The sequence below is a fragment of the Acipenser ruthenus genome, chromosome 8, assembly GCF_902713425.1.
Source record: "Acipenser ruthenus chromosome 8, fAciRut3.2 maternal haplotype, whole genome shotgun sequence".
Lineage (NCBI taxonomy): Eukaryota > Metazoa > Chordata > Actinopteri > Acipenseriformes > Acipenseridae > Acipenser > Acipenser ruthenus.
In genome coordinates, this window is record NC_081196.1 from 27,380,314 (window position 1) to 27,400,144 (window position 19,831).

The 19,831-nt window shown below is 38.6% G+C and overlaps 1 protein-coding gene across 1 annotated transcript in view; it reads left to right on the plus strand.

Annotated features, from left to right (window-relative positions):
• Nucleotides 1-1,096: 1,096 nt before the first annotated feature.
• The window catches only part of cryl1 (crystallin, lambda 1), a 117,262-nt gene continuing 98,527 nt past the window's right edge, over nt 1,097-19,831 (plus strand). Inside the window, exons 1-3 of the mRNA XM_059029654.1 lie at nt 1,097-1,205; nt 4,912-5,019; nt 17,355-17,481. Of these exons, the coding sequence (XP_058885637.1) occupies nt 1,165-1,205; nt 4,912-5,019; nt 17,355-17,481 (276 nt within the window). The 5' untranslated portion in view covers nt 1,097-1,164. The remainder of the gene's footprint in view (nt 1,206-4,911; nt 5,020-17,354; nt 17,482-19,831) is intronic.

Here is a 19,831-nt window from a genome sequence, read left to right on the forward strand (position 1 = left end):
GTAATCTGTTCCTTTGTAAATGGTTGGATTTGACCTTGAAGGAATACCGTGCTGTACTAAAAACCATGAGTGTTTGTTTTGTGTTGTTAAGTGTCAGTTGTAACTGTTGTTTGTCTTTGTAGACTACCAGTAACATGATCCGGAGCTGTAGTGTAAGCCAACATTAACCCGGACATCACTTTTGACACCTGCATTTCAAGGAGTACTGTAAATCACATCACTAGCACCTAATTTCACTCACTGCCTTGTGTTTGTGTTTAGTGTTGGGTGATTTTCTTTGTGCATTTTAAGATTTCCTCTTGCTCGGCCTGTTCTTGCATTATGTGGCTGCATGTATGTTTATAATTCTTTTGATATAATGCCTTTATTGTATAGTCTCTCCGCAATTTCCTTAACCTCTTTTACCGATTTATTGATCTTATTGCTTTTAACTTCTTCATATGTATCTGTATTATTTAATTCATATGCTACATATTTCATATAGTCATCTGTGTTCATTATCACTATTCCCGAACCTTTATCTGCTGGTCTTATACTTGTATCATCATCATTTAACAACTCAGTCATAGCTTGTTTTTCAATATTGGTTAAATTGAGTTTTCATTTTTTCTTTAGTCCTACTATTATTTCTTGTTTAACTACTTCAATATACATATATAACCATTTATCTATTTCATACAGAGGAGTCCAAGTGCTTGTATTATTCACATAATTACCCTCTAAATCTGAATAAAGGTGTCTGAGATATTTTCATTGAAAAAATATTCTGCTAATCTCATGCATCTCTCCCACTCCTTTAATTCGGTGGCCAGTTTATCTTTATCAATGTATTTTTTAGTCTGTATAAATTTAAGTCCTTTACACAATACTGCATTTTGGGATGTGGTTAAAGTTGTACTTGATAAATAAAAACTATGTCTTTCTTAATTTATATATAAACATTCAGAGTGTTACTAAGTTCTTAAGTCAAAAAGTTGTATTTTGGACACTTTGCTTGACAAAAGTAGATTATAAGTATCCTTCTAGCTCAGCGACTGATAGCTAATTATTAATCCACCGACATAAAAACGAGCACTCCCCTTTAATTTAACACACCCTTTAATGTTGTTATGTCTGTTAACATAAAATTGTACACACTCTGAGATCCTGCTGTAAACTGCAACGATGAACAGTTTTAAAGGAAATACTATTGCTGTTATCGGGAGGTAAGTTTAAAAAAAAAAAAAAGTTATTTAAACTGTCAGCTTTTTGGTGTTGCATACATATCCATGTCAAGACTTTGGTATTCTGCTCGCTAAAAAACAAGTATATTGAGTTTATACCTACTGGTGCAAGTTTTCAGTTGGGTTTTAATTTACAGGGTACTGTTAAGATGTGATATTTTAGTGCAATAGTACAGTATAATATTATTTTAGTGCAATATTATTTATATATTTTGACGACAGACTTGAACAAACCCAGAACTTTAATTTCAATGCGTGTATTCTACTAAAATCAAATCAGCTTCTAACTGTTCAAATAGTACGGAAAGAAACGCGCATGGTGTGAATTTAAAAAAAAAAGAAAGAAAAAAAAGAAAGTTAGTGTCTCATCAGCACGACATATCGTGAGCACGATGTAGTCACCAGGTCAATTATCAGTAAACCATTTATGCGATCCCGGCCATAGTTCTCAAAAAACGTTTTAAATGTCGTTCACTTAATTCATAATTATGACAGGTGTGAAGTACAAGATAATATATTCATATTTTATCCCGCAATAAATTGGTTAGGCATACCTGTAGGGTTGCCACCCGTTCTGGTTTTGCCTGGATTGTTCTCTTTTTGAGGCAGCTGTCCTCGGAAATCTGTAAGACTTCCCGGGACCTTAAATGTCAAAGTATATGATTTATCTATTTATTTATTTATTTTTGTACGAAATGACTCTGGTATCCCGGTTTTTTGTAAGTCAGAGGTGGGAACCCTACATTCCTGCGTGCTCTGTTACCACAGTTTCTGAGGATTAAGCACTAACTCGTGCTCACAAGTTACTAACCATTTTAATTCACAACATGTCCCTTTAGAGGTTCCGTAAAATAGCTTTTAAAAAAAAAAAACTTCGCTCTCAACTCAATCCACACTTAAAGGGTACATAATGACCTTTTTATTTCATTGTGTTACATATTCCCATGTGTTGCTACAACGGTTTACGTAAGGTGTGTGTTGTTTTAATTATTATTATTTTTTTTACATTTTTACCACTTTTTTTAAACTTTTAAATTGCATTCCCTGCCTCAAGATGGCTTCCCATGTACCCGCATGGACCTCACAGAACCACATTTCCCATCATCCTCCTGCTCACATGTAACAGGGTTTACCAGTGAACAAGAGGATGATGGGAAATGTAGTTAAAGTGGTCAAAAAAAATGAAAACAATACTCACACCTTACATAAACAGTTGTAGCAACACATGAAAACATGTAACACAATAAAATAAAAAGGTCCTTATGTACCCTTTTAATCATGATGAATTCAGTATTATTCCCGCTGGGTTTGAAATCCCCCACTAAATTGTGAAATCCCCTTTGAAGGGGATATAGTGCAGGTAGTCATACATACATGAAGTCACACTTAACATTTTTCCATATATATGCAGAACAGTTATCCAGTTGGTATTAACGTTATTTAGTTACATTTATTGACAATGTTAGATTCTGGAGATATAGGGGGTGTCTGTCTGTCCGTACATTTGTCCATTTGCTTACCGTTCATTATTGCTTATACCTGGAGAATTGCTTGTCAGATTGTGATTAAACATTTCATTGTGGTCAAGTGGTTAAAGAAAAGGTCTTATAACCAAGAGGTCCCCGGTTCAAATCCCAGCTCACTCACTGACTCACTGTGTGACCCTGAGCAAGTCACTTAACCTCCTTGTGCTCTGTCTTGTGGGTGAGACATTGTTGTAAGTGACTCTGCAGCTGATGCATAGTTCAGTCAATCAATCAATCTCTATTTGATATAGCGCCTTTCATAGTGGACCACCTAGTCTCTAAGTCGCCTTGAATAAAGGTGTCTGCTAAATAAATAAATAAATAATAATAATAATAATAATAATAATAATAATAAATAATATACCAGGGCTGTCAAACTTGTTTTGTATGGCCTGATCCGATACCCTGGCGCTTGGTACGGGCTGAGTGACAGTTATAAAAATACAAAGACGAACCCAGAACTTATGGTATTTAACAAAAATGATCATACACAGCACATTTACATTCCCCTAGATGGCACATATTGATTATTTTACTCACCGTCACCTCTTCGAAAACGTGTGCAACCATGCCGCCAGTGAGTTCCTTCGCATTAGCAACACAAATTGTCATGTTGCTGTGATTGCTGTCAATCGCCGACTACGTGGGTGAGACGGCAGTGCGTCAGCGATACCAGAAAAAGGTTTTTAGTTCTGATTTGTAAGTTCTGTATTGACAAGTGTTATCATGTCTTTATCCGTGAAGAGAAAGGTGGACCAAGAGTGCTGTGTGTTTCAAGAGCAATGGGGAATGTTGTATTTCTTTGTGAACATGAATGGAAAGCCAACGTGCTTAATTTGTGAGCACTATGGCTGTTGAGAAAGAATACAACATTACAAAAAACAAACAAAAAAATGTATTTGTGTCCTATTGGATTAAAAAAAAATACAATATTGCGTGATATCCCGTGGGCTGGATCACATCGCTCCGGGAGCCGTATGTTTGACACCCCTGCTCTGTACCATTCTGTACACACTGTTGATATGTATCTCATGGTCGTTCATTTTTTCATCAATTCTGAATTTACAGCCATGGCGCAAGATGCATGCTACTGACATACTTGTTTTCGGTAGAGCATCCTAGTCCCTACACTCATTCCACTGATCTCTGACCCTCCACTTTCCCTGTCACTCTGCCTCTAACCAATCCCTGCCCTGTTTTCAAACTGTTTACTCATCACTATAAAAACACATTCTGTAAGCTATTATTTCAATAGCTAGTCGCATTCAGTCCATTGAATGTGGCTGAATGTGGCAAGGACCATTTTTACCATGTACTTTATAAGGCCTACTACTGTACAAAGAGAAATCTGCTTGGCTTTAATCTGGGGACAAACATATGCTTCAAATACAATATAGCTCCTATACAATATCTTACTGTATTGCATGCCTTTCCCATGACTGTGCATTCACTTACATTTTCTACAAGCTTAATAATACTTTTCTCAGCTTTAATAATGTTGTGACTTGAAGCTTTTGAAATCACCTGCATAGAAATTGCTGTAGTTAATGATACTTGAAGCATTTACAGTGTTTTTCATGTTTTCTTCTTATTAGTCTGGGGTTCATCTTTGTTAAACTGGTTTATATAATCATAGTATTGTTAGAACATGTCCTAGTCTAGTCTATCTTAGGAATCTTTGCTTTCCCCATGCTAATGATGTAAGAATAACATAAAAGGGAACATTTTCCTTCCTCTGTACCTTGAAGCCTCATCGTTAAAGGCACATTGTGGGGTTAACCTGTCGGATACAACCTCTGCAACTTCAAGTCAGTCTTCAGACACAAAATGGCACAACATGCCATTAGTATTTTGAGCATGCCAATTATGAATTAATTTGAATGTATTTACATGATAAAATGGAGAAGTCTCCTAAACTTAATGTTATGGTTTAAATTGTCAGCTCCACTTAACACTATGGTACAGCAAATCATAATATGTATCATTTATCTAGTCTTTGGACATGTTTATCATTTTATATCCTTGACCTAACACAGCATTTCAAATGAAATATTTTTTGTTTTACTAATAAAGTGTAATTCTAAAACTCAACCATCTTTCCTGATGTAATGACTTTTTTGTTACAAATAAACAAAGCATTTGAATTCCTCTCCTCCCGTTAGTGGCCTCATCGGTCGAAGCTGGACCATGGTGTTTATCAGTGCAGGATACAGAGTTAAGATTTATGATGTACAGACTGGTCAAGCCACACGTGCCATTGAAGAAATAAGGTTTGTAGAAACTTCTACTTCATATTTCCCCTTGCATTATGAATTTAAGACAAGGGTTTTAAGCATTGTACTTAATAGTGAGGTACATTTCATTGCTCACTATTAATGAAATCCTATTGAAAATGCACTTTTATGTTCTGTGTAAGAGGCACATGCACTATATCCAGAGACATCTTTCTTCTAAAATAAATTATTAATTACACTTCTTCTCCACAATAATCACAACATGATCAGGGGTATAAATGGCACTAAAGCAAATTATTGCCATTCAACAGCTGTTTAAAATCCTACCAAGGAACGCTGCAGTCTTACATTTTGATGTGATCATTAATTGATTGTCTACCTGTGAAAATAACCTTTTTGCTGGATGCTCCTGATAGGCTGGATGTTACTAAAACTTTTTTAGAAAATGATTTATTGAGCAGTCACTTAAGGCCAAGCTTTGGTCTAAGGAGCTGTGTTTAAAGTTTTCATTAAGATTAAGAGCAGTGCTCAATGGCTGTTTTGATGCCTATAATTAACTGCATGGCTGTTGGGGCACATGGATGGAATTAAACCAGGGGTAGTTAGGGGTGGCTGTATGTGGTGTATCTTTATAGGGCTGAGCCTCTGGTACATTACAAGTATATAACAATAAACGATCTATGAATTGGATCACTGTATGCCTTCTTCCTGTATCACGGCTATGTTATGATAGGGACCAGGTTTCTCATTAACAGTTACTTGCCTTTTTAAGTACTGTAAAGTGTGAAATCAAGACTTTTGTAAACAATATTTTAAAAAATAAAATGCATCATAATGTATTGCACTGTCCTCATTCCCTCGTTCTCATTCCCTGTTAGACTGCAGAACAACTGGTAAAGTAGCTCCCTTAGGTCATTCTACTAGTGGTGCTTCAGTGAACATGACTACTGTGCTGTTTTCATAGTGCCCTGACCTTTTGATGCAGCTGAGTTATTTCACACATACTATGCATGCATCAGATGCTGGCTAATGTCTGTTTTTGTTATGGGGAGGCTTGTTTTTTTTTGTCACCAGCTACTAACAACAACAGCACTTAGAAATATGGCTTTATATTAATCAGCTCTTCAAGGGGTGAAAGTTAGTTCTCGGTGGTGTTTAACTAGGAATTTGTGTTGCTCAATAAATGGAAAAACACCCGTGGCTTACATCACTCCAACTGAGAGATCAGAGGCTGTTTGTTTTGTGATCCCCCAGCAGGAATTGATAGTGGAAGCGGGTGCACACTGCAGTAATACTTCCAAATATGTCACACTTACCAGTTTTGCATCTATCTAGAGCAGTGGTCTCAACCTTTTCTGATTACTGTACCCCTTTCTTTTGTCTGGTTCACCTTGAGTACCCCTAAATTACCACACACAAAACAACTTGCTAATGTGAATAGATACACAAGTACAGCAACATATTAATACTAACATTGTTTTTCATATAGTCCCTGATCTATGTGATTGAAAAATACAATATACTTACAGTTCAGAGCGAAACTTGACCCTGTCTTTTGCTGATGAGCTTTGTCATCCTGGGGTGCAATGAGGCAACAGCAGTTATTAGCTTTTTTCCAAATTTAGTCTGTTCCTGTGTTTTGTGTTGATTTGGGTCATTGCAGAAAATGACACTTCACACAAGTAAGTTGATCCAAATGGTAGCAGTTGATCCAAAGCATGCTTTCCCAGGTCAGAGTATTCTTTCTGGACTAAACACCAGAACTGTGTTAGTGTGGAGTCAGCAAACCTCATTTGCAGGCCACGGTCTGAGGACAGCTCCAGAAGTTTTTCCTGCAGGCTGGCAGGTAAGTTACTGCTGCTGGTGTCTGACAAAAGGAAGGGGTTTCGGACCCAGTCCAGTTGGGCAGATCTTTTCTCAATGTCAGGAAAGTATGACTTGAACTCACAAGTCAGTTAGGCCAAATGTCCTTCTACAATTGTTTTAATTTTTGCTCTCTCGATTTCCCCATCGCAGAGATAAGCATCAAGCTGAGGAAAACAGCTAAAATTTCCTTCTCCACATTTTGTCTTCCAGAATTCAGTTTTCTTAATAAAACCACACAATGCAATGATGAAGTTGATTATTTTTATGGCGTCATTTAACACTTCGTGAAGCTCAGTACTCCTCTTTTTAGAAGCCAGTGCTTCTCTGTGTATAACGCAGTGCAACCACTGCACAGAAGGATTTTCTTTTCTGAACCGAGCTATGACACCGTTCACTCTCCCTGTCATCGCTGTGGCCCCGTCAGAGCAGACATATTTCAACGAATTCCAACTTAAACTGTGTTCAGAGAAAAAATCATTAATCAGGTTAAAAATTTCCTCTCCAGTCGCTTTTGCTTTTAAACTTTTGCAGAACAGTATATGCTCCTCAGTGTCGGCACTTGTACTGTCCATGTATCGAATGAAAGCTATAAGCTCTGCTTCCCCACTAACATCTATAGATTCATCAAGTTGGAGGGCAAATGCAGTAGCCATTTTGAGTTTTTAAAGAAAATCTCCTCAGCCATGTCGTCGATCCTACGACAAATGGTGTCATTTGACAAGGGTACTTTCTTGAAAGTGTCTGCCGCTTTTTTATCAAGCATGTTCTCTGCTAGCGCCACAGCGGCGGGCAAAATTAATTCCTCTGCAATTGTGTATGGCTACTTCAATTTTGCAACAAGCAGCGAGACCGCAAATCCAAATTTGATGTAATTCTCACGAAACTGACGGTGTTTTGTTTCTGTTCTCACTTTTTTGGGGTTTGGTATTGTATTGGTTTCACTGCTACTGCTCCCAGCACCACATTTTAAAAACGTATCCATTTCGCCATAAGCTAGCTAGCTAATTAGCTTCAAGTATTCAAAAGCACAATTGGAAACATGTACACAGCATGTGACAAACTAGCTAACTGACGTCGCCTCACCAGTTACCCTGGTTACAAACAACTACGTAAGCCGTAAGGTACGTTACCCTAAAATATTGTACATACCGATCTACTTAATAGAAGCGCCAAACGTTTTGGCAAAGTTTCGTTTATATTTTTGATAGTCACATGCCGAACTTGACAAATATGTAGGTTAGCTCGCGTACCCCCTAGGAGACGATCACGTACCCCCAGGCGTACGCGTACCCCATTGTGAGAACCACTGATCTAGAGAACTGCTTGACTATCTAGAGAACTGCTTGACTATCTAGAGCTCCTGTCTATGGACTACATTGCTATACGCTTCTCCAATTGTAATGAAACTAGCTATTGCATTCTTTAGCACAAGCTATTGAGTTTCATGATCTGGGGGTGTATGGAAGCAGTCGTTCTGCCTATATGACTGGCTGCCCGTATGTCATACTAATTGGCCTTTTAGAAACTTGAGAAGGACAATCCTTAGCACAAGTTGTTTAGATTATCTGTTAACCTTAAAAAAAAATCTGTCAGAGAGAAATGCCATCTTGGAATGATGCAAAAAACTAGGTTACATCACAGAGCTCTAGAAAAATTGCCAGCGAGACAGACCCTCTCTGATGCTTTCGACAGGGTAGCCAGCATTTATGCTCAACATTTTACACAAGTGATACATTTCAGTGGCTAATTGAATACTGGCTAATACTGGCCTATGGGCATGAATACTCCTCAAAGCCCAATAAAATAGATAGTCAGGAAGAAATGTGCACCCTGCATGTTTTTTACCAGTTACTGCATTCATAATATTTTGTACTTGTTTTCATCATTAAAGGGTACATCCTGGCATGGGCAGGCGTAACCTCAGCAATGCATGGAAATATCAGGAAGGACAGGTGCCGGATTCTCAGATGTACGACCTGATACATTTAACCAGGAGCTACAACTCGAGCTCCACACCTCTACCAGAATTGTAGAAATTCTGGTAATGGATTATTCTTGCGTGCATTGCCACCAACACTGAGAAAATGGGTATCTTTGAGATCCAGGTTGGAGTGGTACCTAGGCTCCCTCACTCGGTAATACTGGGACGTGATTTAACACCCTGGTTGAAATGAAAGGGAAATTGGCTGTCCCTGATTGCAAAATGGAACCGGAGAGAAATAAACTGGAAAGGGGTATGGGGAAATGATTCCAGTTTACTGAACCTGACTTGTTTACTGAAAAGTCTAAACTATGGGAAAACAAAAAGGGAGCATAGATTGGAAAAAGCTATGGGTCTGTCACAAAGACAGCCAGAGTGGGTTGCGTCAGACCAGAAAGGAATTCAAACACAGAGACGGTGGTGATGATGAGCTGAGTGCAATGGCTGCACTCAGCGTTTATTAACAAATAAAAGGGTTGAAAACAGCACAAAAACACAGGACACGGCACTGGAGCCAAAATAAACAGACATACAAAACGACTAACACTAAACAAACGGTGCACGGACAGACAAACACGGTGAGAACAAACACTTATATTTACGCTTTCTATTTACTTTACTTTTACTCCTCTCTCTCTCACCCGTTCTCCTCTTCCGAACACCCATCCCCGAGTGAATGAAACGTGCATCTATATATACTGTTGTGCTGGGATTCAATTACTAATTAATTATTCACTTGAATCCCAGCACGTGAATTAATTCTGTGCAACCCCGTGCTCACATATTACATTTAACCAGCACGTGAAGTGATTTGTGCTCTCCTCGTGCCTAAATACAAATCTACACTTTTTAAATACACGTGAAACACAGACCTACATTAACATACGCACCATACATACACAGAACACACAAATGCACACAGGGGCGGGGCACTTTGCCACAGGGTCCTAGAAGGGAAATGAAACAAAACACTGAGACACTAATAGGGGAGACTTCAAAAAGGGTTTCTAAAGGCATAGCGGTACAATGTAACAAGTAGGGATGTGTACCAGACCGGACACCATGAGTGGTCCAATCCAAATCTAAGGAAGACCGGTCCAAACAGTGGACCGGTATATGGCTGGTCTACCTTCTATATTGTATACAAACACTGAGCCCACTGGCTTTTTTGTCACAATGTGTAAAACACTGCATACTCCTAAGACCTAAGCATTCACTTTTTAAAAAGCTCTACAGTAAAAATAAACATACAGAATACATAAAACGCCTTTAATGACTTTAATGGGAAGACATTATACAACAGAACAAAAATCAACATAATGCTTCTACAACAAAACCCCATAATGTGTTTACTTTGTATTCCCAAATGTGTTTTTACTGCAGACTCTCATTACACTTCCTCAATTCCATTTTCTTCCGAGAAGTATTTTGCAGTGGCAACAATGGCAATGTATGCTCATATAGTGCTGTTTTGTTATAAAGCAAACTCTTACACTATGGAAATAGTATGGTAATGGATTTCACTTTCCCAACAATGCCATTTCACTAACATTTGCAGCTCTCAACAAAATATGCATGTGTATTATTTTGTATTTATATTTGTTGTATAACTATTTAAAACATATTGTTTAGTTTGTAAAAACACAATGTTTGGTTAATTATTGTTTGACAGCCTGGATGGGGTAAAAATGCGTGGTCAACAGTGAGTCATTATTGACAAACTGTCTGTTGACCACGTGTATGAGAAACCCTGTTCTGAATGTGTTGGGGGATAAATTAGGTAATTAATAGCCAGTTAATCCCTTGGCCACAATATAAAAACAAGCAGCTTTGGCCGAGAGATGTTGGGTTCTCCAGAGGAGGAAAGAGACAAGCAAGAACAGATACTAAACATACAATTGCTACCCATGCTTCTTCACTCTGTGTTGTCTGTTTGTTTTGGCCATCATGCCGTTTATTTTGTATCAGTGTGTGGTTTTGTTTTGTTTAAGCAGAGCAAATAAATAAATATCTTGCTTCTCATCTGATGTTTCATTTTTTTTGTGTGTATTTATGTAACCTAAAGTAGTAAATACACGGTCGTCATTTATTTTCACTTACCGTGCAGTTGTGTGCACGGTTTTAAATAAAGATCAACTGCAAGACAATACACTTACGTACGTCAAATGAAAACCCACTTACAGTAACATGCCATATCTGCATACGTCAAGTTTCCCATTCTATTCTATGATCGGTTTCTCAGTCTAGCGTTTCAGGTTTCATTCTCTAAGGCAGTGCTAGTACTGTGGAATGTGCAATGAAAGTCGGGGGAGGGTCAGGTGACATTTGTATCCAATTGCGTGTCATGTAGCGATTCCAATCTAGCTGTGGGCGTTTAGAAGACAGATATATTGCGGGAAGCCATTCAACTTTTACAAGTGTGTATATATACACTGAGTGTACAGAACATTAGGAACACCTTCCTAATATTGAGTTGCACCCCCTTTTGCCCTCAGATCAGCCTCAATTCGTCGGGACATGGACTCTACAAGGTGTCTCAAGCGTTCCACAGGGATGCTGGCCCATGTTGACTCCAACTAGTGTCAAGTTGGCTGGTAGTGGATCTCTACTCCGAATAGTTTGTTCCATCTCATCCCACAGATGCTCAATTGGATTGAGATCTGGTGACTGGGCAGGCCACTGCAGTAATCTGAATTCACTGTCATGTTCGTGGAACCATTCCTGGACAATCCTGGCCTTGTGGCATGGGGCATTATCCTGTTGAAAAAATCCATTAGCAGATGGATACACTGCTGCCATGAAGGGATGCACCTGATTGGCAGTGATGTTCAGATATCCTGTGGCATTCAAACATTGCTCCACTTTTATCAAGGGGCCCAATGTGTGCCATGAAAACACACCCCACACCATCACACCACCACCACCAGCCTGCAATGTTGACACACGGCATGATGGATGGATGTACTCGTGTTTTTCTCCATACTCTAGTCCTCCCATCAGCGTGAAATAGCAGGAACTGGGATTCATCAGACCAGGCAATGTTTTTCCAATCCTCCAGTGTACAGTGTTTTCGTTCCTTAGCCCACTGCAACCGCAGTTTCTTGTGTTTTGCTGAAAGAAGTGGAACGCTGTTAGGTCGTCAGCTGCTATACCCCATTCGTGTCAAGGTACGATGAGTTGTGCATTCTTTCGGCACTAATGTTGTACTGGACTGTCAGTTGACTAACTGTAGCCCGTCTGTTGCTCTGCACAATTTGTGTCGGCGTCCTTTGGCCTCTTTCGTCAATGAGCCGTTTTCGACCACTGGCCTGCCGTTGGCTGGATGTCCTTTGGGTGGTGGACCATCCTTGATACACACGGGAAACTGTTGAGCGTGAAAAACCCAGCAGCGTTGCAGTTCTTGACACACTCAAACCGGCGTGCCTGGCACCTACTACCATACCCCGTTCAAAGGCACTTACTGTAAATCTTTTGTCTTGCCCATTTACCCTCTGAATGGCACACATACACAATCCATGTCTCAATTGTGTCAAGGCTTAAAAATCCTTCTTTAACCTGTCTCCCCTTCATCTACACTGATTGAAGTGGATTTAACAGGTTACATCAATAAGGGATCATAGCTTTCACCTGGATTCACCTCCTCAGTCTATTTCATGGAAAGAGCAGGTGTTCCTAATGTTTTGTACACTCAGTGTATATGTAGTGTTTAAAATTATTATTTTTTGTTTTATTATTAGTTTTACTTGTTTAGTTGTAGTTTATATCGGTTTTAGTGAAAGCTAAACATGGCAACGTACGTGGTCTTTCTGAAATGAGCAACGGGAGTGAAGTTGGTTTGGAGGATTTCCAGCGATTTAAAGATACCAGCGTCAGTGATGCTGACTTATCACTCAGCGAGGATGATGAAGAGGATGTGGAGCCATGAACAGTACAAACTGTACAAACAGAAGAGCATGCAGCTACTTTACAGGTAAGCCAGTTGCAAACGGGAAGCTGTCTAGTTTGAAATGGCAGTGCTGTGACGAAATACTATCAAAACCCAGCACTGGGTACAGGCAATGCGGCAGCCAGATCCATCACAATGCCTGCGCAAAGTAGCTGTGTACACGCATTTGTGACTATCCCTCCACACAAGGGAAGAAGAGACTGCAACAAAGGTGCAGGGTCTGCTACGAAATTGAAAACAAAAGAAAGGACACAAGAAAAATGTGCAGTGGTTGCGAAGGCAACCCCAGGTTCTGTTGTATTGAACATTTCAATAAATGGCACAGAGCAAGTCGATAATGGCACACTTTCTGATGTTGTTTGATTTTTATTTGATAATTACTGTTTACTGATTATTATTGTTATTAGCGTTTTTGTTTTCATTGGGGGGAAAAAAAATGTGTTTTTATCTCTATTGAATATGGGTATGTAGTACACAGCAGCATAAAGGGTTAATGAAAAACACAGTTTAGGTCATTTATTTGTGTTTTATTCATCATATGTTAACGTTTTATAGCAATTACAGGTTCGAAAACATTATTATTATTATTATTTTCAAAATCTGGTACCTGGGAAGGGGTTTCATTTTTACATCTGGAGTTGAAGTGGTTAAGGGCAGTAATTTGGCTTAAGAAATGAAAATAAAAATGCACTGTGAAATCACAAACTTTGCAGGACAAATTCCTTTGTGTATTCCATAAATAAACTAAAGGGTGTGATTGAAAAACGTAATTAAAACGTTTGTAGGCTACAGTAGTGTATAAAATACGCAATCCTTTTGTCTGGAAGACTGTTGACCCTGCAAGCTCGTTATTTTACACCGATAATGTGTAACAGATGAAAGTGGGTTGAAGTTTATAAAGGTGTGTGTGTGTGATCAACAAAATGATCAGAATGCAAAGTTAATTACAATATTAATATCAATGGGGCAGTCCCGCGAAGAAGTCTAGGATTCATTCAAAGCCATTCTCAATAATAAGAAAGGATTACTAGTTTTTAAGAGTAAATATGAAAAGGAAACAAAAAAACGACACTGATGAATAAAGCCCCTAGTCTTTATTGTCCCACTACAAATAAGGTGATAAGCAGACTGTTTAGTAAGTCACTGTGTTGGTTTCTCATATAAGACACACTTTTAACACACTCACTTGTTTTTTTGTAGCTCGAATAACCTGAGCACATAGAAATGTATGGAGATGTGAGCAGTGTGTTTTTGTTAAACTATTTTCTTTTTGTTTAAATAAACGGCGCCGCAGCGCCTTTGCACCGCAGTACTTGCCTGTTTGTTTTTTTTTCCTGCATCTGGCCTGATGTCACCACTCTGCCATCCCTGTCACAAGGGACAATGTACATAATTGTTGTTATAGCTAAACAAATGGAAATGGAAATTGGATCAACACATGACTCAGTGCATTAAACGATTAAGAAAATATTACAACTGAGTTCAAACAAAATAGATTTGAATTGAATTGAATTGAACGAGCGTGAACAATCAATTGATGTAAGAGAAGAACTCCAAACCACCACGTGCAGTTTAACACTGCTCTGACAAAATCAGATTGCTTCCTGATGTTTTGTTTAATGCGTTTTCTGCTCCCTTTTCCACCTTGTGGCAGGACTGAGGAAGTGCAGCTGATTTAAAGAAGTCATAAAAACAGGATTGCGAAGCTGCAACATATTTGCGTTGTCGCACGGCGACAGTATCGCAACAGATAAATAGCTGGCTGTGGCTACCACTGTACACAGGAAGGGATCTTGTAAGCCAAGTTTCAGACAGTGTTTCAATGTCAATGTTTCATTAAAGTAAACCAGACTTGTCCACTGTGGTAAGGGCTCTTGATGTTGACAGAAGAGAAGCCTCGTCTTTTTGTACCTACTGGTATTGAAAATAAGCTTAAAAACTATTACTGCATAAATAGGGCTTTTTTATGGTAAAAATTGGTTGCTACTTTCCGATTTTAATCAGTAAAGCTGACCAGAACTGAACACAATCTGTAACTGTACTGTGATTCTTGAAATGTATTTGTTTACGACTAAGTCACCCTGGATAAGGGCGTCTGCTAAGAAATAAATAATAATAATAATAATCATTCAAAATGATTCTAGACAGCATTCAGAACTGGGCAGACACATGGCAAATGACATTTAATAGAGAAAAGTGTAAGGTACTGCACACAGGCAATACAAATGTGCATTATAAATATCATATGGTAGATACTGAAATTGAAGAAGGAATCTGTGAAAAAGACCTAGGAGTTTATGTTGACTCAGAAATGTCTTCATCTAGACAATGTGGAGAAGCTATAAAAAAAGGCTTACAAGATGCTCGGATATATTGGGAAAAGTGTTGAATTTAAATCAAGGGAAGTAATGTTAACACTTTACAATGCATTAGTAAGACCTCATCTAGAATATTGTGTTCAGTTCTGGTCACCTCGTTACAAAAAGGATATTGCTGCTCTAGAAAGAGTGCAAAGAAGAGAAACCAGAATTATCCCGGGTTTAAAAGGCATGTCGTATTCAGACTAAAATATTTGAATCTATTCAGTCTTGAACAAAGAAGACTACGCGGCGATCTGATTTCAAACATTCAAAATCCCAAAAGGTATAGACAATGTCGACCCAGGGGACTTTTTCGACCTGAAAAAAGAAACAAGGACCAGGGGTCACAAATGGAGATTAGATAAAGGGGCATTCAGAACAGAAAATAGGAGGCACTTTTTTACACCTCTCATTTGTAAACATTCTTATGTTCTTAAGATAATCCACGTAACGGCACTCGAAACAGTGATTATTTTTTCAACAGTTATCGTTGCTTATCTCTTACAGAGGAAACTGTAGAAATAGTAAATAGAAGTAAAATAGTGACTAAACGTTTTTTTAAATCAATCAACCAACGAGAGCATTTAAAGTATGGTTAAATTATAGGTCAATACTTTGTGGCGAAGAAGAAACCACAATTCTAGAAAAGTTTCATATCCACAAACCTCATTCAGTTAATTAAAACAGACATACTGTATACAAAACAAAACTTTGTGAACTGAGCCCACTATTTGATCCTTCATTGTGAATAGCTGAAATAGGTCTCTTTATTCGAAGTGGGAAATTTATGGCACTTTTTTTTTTTGGCCCAAAAATATACTCCCTTTTCATAAATGGTTTTAGTGATATTTCAAAGTGATAAAGAAAGCCTACAATGTTGACATCACAAAACATTCTGACTCACCCGCTTAGACTACTGCAACTCCCTCCTGGCTGGTCTCCCTGCATCCGCCACACGTCCGCTCCAGCTCATCCAGAACTCCGCTGCTCGCCTGTTCATCCAGTTCAAGACTCTTGTACTAGCCTACAGATGCTTTGACCAGTCTGCACCCAGCTACCTCCAGACCCTCATCTCTCCCTACACCCCCACTCGACCTCTCCGTTCCGCCTGCACTAGAAGACTGGCTCTACCTCCGCTACGCTCCCCTGCCTCCAGAGCCCGCTCCTTTTCCACCCTTGCCCCGCAGTGGTGGAATGACCTTCCTACAGATGTCAGGACTGCCCAGTCCCTGACCACATTCCGGGGCCTCCTCAAGACTCACCTCTTCAGAAAGCACCTGTAGAACTCCTCTGTTCTGCCCCTGGGACACTTATCACCCTTCCTTAAATGCGCTTTACTTGCTCTTATCTGCCCCCTATTTTACTGCATTTAATCCTGTACTTCAGAGTAGTACTGAGTACTGTAATCTGCCAAGTGTTTAATCTGTAGTTTTTTGTATTTAATCACATCCTGATGTAACTATCACTGACACTGTTATTATTATTATTATTATTATTATTATTATTATTATTATTATTATTATTCATTTCTTTGCAGACGCCCTTATCCAGGGCGACTTACAATTGTTACAAGATATCACATTATACATTATTTCACATTATACAGATATCACATTATTTTTACATACAATTACCCATTTATACAGTTGGGTTTTTACTGGAGCAATCTAGGTAAAGTACCTTGCTCAAGGGTACAACAGCAGTGTCCCCCACTGGGGATTGAACCCACAACCCTCCGGTCAAGAGTCCAGAGCCCTAACCACTACTCCACACTGCTGCCCCGCTGTATCTGCTGTATTATTGATTCGTATTTTGTCACACTTGTACTTGCTTGAACCAAAGTCATTGTATTTATCTTGCTCTTAATTGTATTATCACTTGTACTGTGATACTTGAAATGTATTTGCTTACGATTGTAAGTCGCCCTGGATAAGGGCGTCTGCTAAGAAATAAATAATAATAATAATAATAATAATAATAATAATAATAATAATAATAATAAAAAATCAGTAAATAAACATTTGAAATTAGGCCTGTCAGTTTGTAGCAGTTACTTTTCTGCATCCCTGTGATGGTGTGTCTTTGTTATCTAAGCAATACCTTGCTCTTTGTGGTTCCCTTTTTTTGGAGGGGGAGGGGTAAACACATATTAGGAACAAGTCCCAAATAATTTGAAACATACATTTGGATACATGATGTTTCTGTATGTATTGTTTAGCAAACAGCTGAAGGAGCTGCAAGAGGCTGGAATGCTGAGAGGATCCTTGAGTGCTCAAGAGCAGACGTCACTCATCAGCTCCCAGGAGGACCTGAAACAGGCACTAGAGGGAGCTTTCTTCATTCAGGTTGGATTTTGATATTGACAGACAGTTTGCTACTACTAACGCTATGAAATTGTAAGTACACATTTCTTGACTGGCTGATGTATTTGTAAAGAAAACCACACACTCAGTACAGTAGAAAAATACAGCTACATTTTTAAAGCTACAGTACATACTTTTTTTCACAGTTTTTCAGAAGGGTACAAATTCACCCAAGTACAAACCAGGCATAAACAACTGATTGATAGTCGTGTAAGTAGTTTTAGGATGTTTCTAAGTACTTGTTTTTTTTCTTTCCTTGATATTTTTTCACACAACAACAGTTACCTGGTTTATCTAGGAGTGTGTTTTAATTATAGGGTCGAAATCAGTAACAAACTCATTTAAAGTGCATGCCGGAAGCCTTCTAGGAAACATACAGTGGAAATGATGCTTGAAATAATGCCGGTACAGTCAGTATACTTCTAGTACCTCGGCACTGTTGTCTGTGGTTTCCAGTAAAAGTAACTGTTGCTTCTCTGATTACTTTGAATTTCCATTGTGAATGCTTGGGTCCTATTCACAAAGCTTTATCTTGTTGTTTTTATTAGTCTATTGGACAGATTAAATGATGAAACGGTTATTGTGTGTTTTTGGTTTCTTTAACACCAGTCTAGACACGTTTCATCCTCCAACAAAACATATTATAGAATATTTTGTGTTTGTCTATCCATGTCGGTCTTCTCCATCGTACACTTTCTGGGCACACGATAACGCATAAATGGGATGATGAAATGAAATGCCCAGTTGCATGTGGGTTTGGTGCACTAACATTGCATGTGGGTTTGGTGCTGTAACACCTGTATCAAGTTTTGAGGGTTGTAGCCTTGGGGGGTTATACCACTATAGAGCAACACAGTACATTTATATCAATAAGTAGTGCTATTGCAGCAGATGAAGAAGTGGAATCTGTTTCCATTGCTGAGATATTACAAGGTTTGTATGCATGATCTAGATTTCTCTCTGATGCTGTTTTTGCTTAGATCATTATTTACCAGGCCTTACTAATTACATTTTTCAATGACTGTGTCTGCTTCTACAAGCTGATATTCTGAAGTGAGACAGTTTGAAAAATTACCACTAGTAGTGTGCAACTGTAATTTCTCCCCCCACTGCAACTGTGATAACTGGGAGTTAGTAAATGGAAAATCACAGTTTCAGTGGGGACAGAGATTTTAGCTGCAAAACCCTAGTGGTAACTTTTCAAACCACCTAATTTCTGAAATTATTAAGAAGCAGACCCGTGGTTGAAAAAGGGCTTTAGTTAGTAAGCCTGGTAGTGTAAATAACAGAGACTATAAAGTAGATGTTGCTGTGTTTGCTAATGCTTAGATGTACAGACGTGCTCAAATTTGTTGGTACCCTTACAGCTCATTGAAATAATGCTTCATTCCTCTTGAAAAGTGATGAAATTAAAAGCTATTTTATCATGTATACTTGCATGCCTTTGGTATGTCATAGAATAAAGCAAAGAAGCTATGAAAAGAGATGAATTATTGCTTATTCTACAAAGATATTCTAAAATGGCCTGGACACATTTGTTGGTACCCCTCAGAAAAGATAATAAATAATTGGATTTTAGTGATATTTCAAACTAATTAGTTTCTTTAATTAGTAAAACACATGTCTCCAATCTTGTAATCAGTCATTCAGCCTATTTAAATGGAGAAAAGTAGTCACTGTGCTGTTTGGTATCATTGTGTGCACCACACTGAACATGGACCAGAGAAAGCAAAGGAGAGAGTTGTCTGAGGAGATCAGAAAGAAAATAATAGACAAGCATGGTAAAGGTAAAGGCTACAAGACCATCTCCAAGCAGCTTGATGTTCCTGTGACAACAGTTGCAAATATTATTAAGAAGTTTAAGGTCCATGGAACTGTAGCCAACCTCCCTGGGCGCGGCCGCAAGAGGAAAATCGACCCCAGATTGAACAGAAGGATAGTCCGAATGGTAGAAAAAGAACCAAGGATAACTGCCAAAGAGATACAAGCTGAACTCCAAGGTGAAGGTACGACAGTTTCTGATCTCACCATCCGTCACTTTTTGAGCGAAAGTGGGCTCCATGGAAGAAGACCCAGGATGACTCCACTTTTGACAGAAAAACATAAAAAAGCCAGACTGGAATTTGCTAAAATGCATATTGACAAGCCACAATCCTTCTGGGAGAATGTCCTTTGGACAGATGAGTCAAAACTGGAGCTTTTTGGCAAGTCACATCAGCTCTATGTTCACAGATGAAAAAATGAAGCTTTCAAAGAAAAGAACACCATACCTACAGTGAAACATGGAGGAGGCTCGGTTATGTTTTGGGGCTGCTTTGCTGTGCCTGGCACA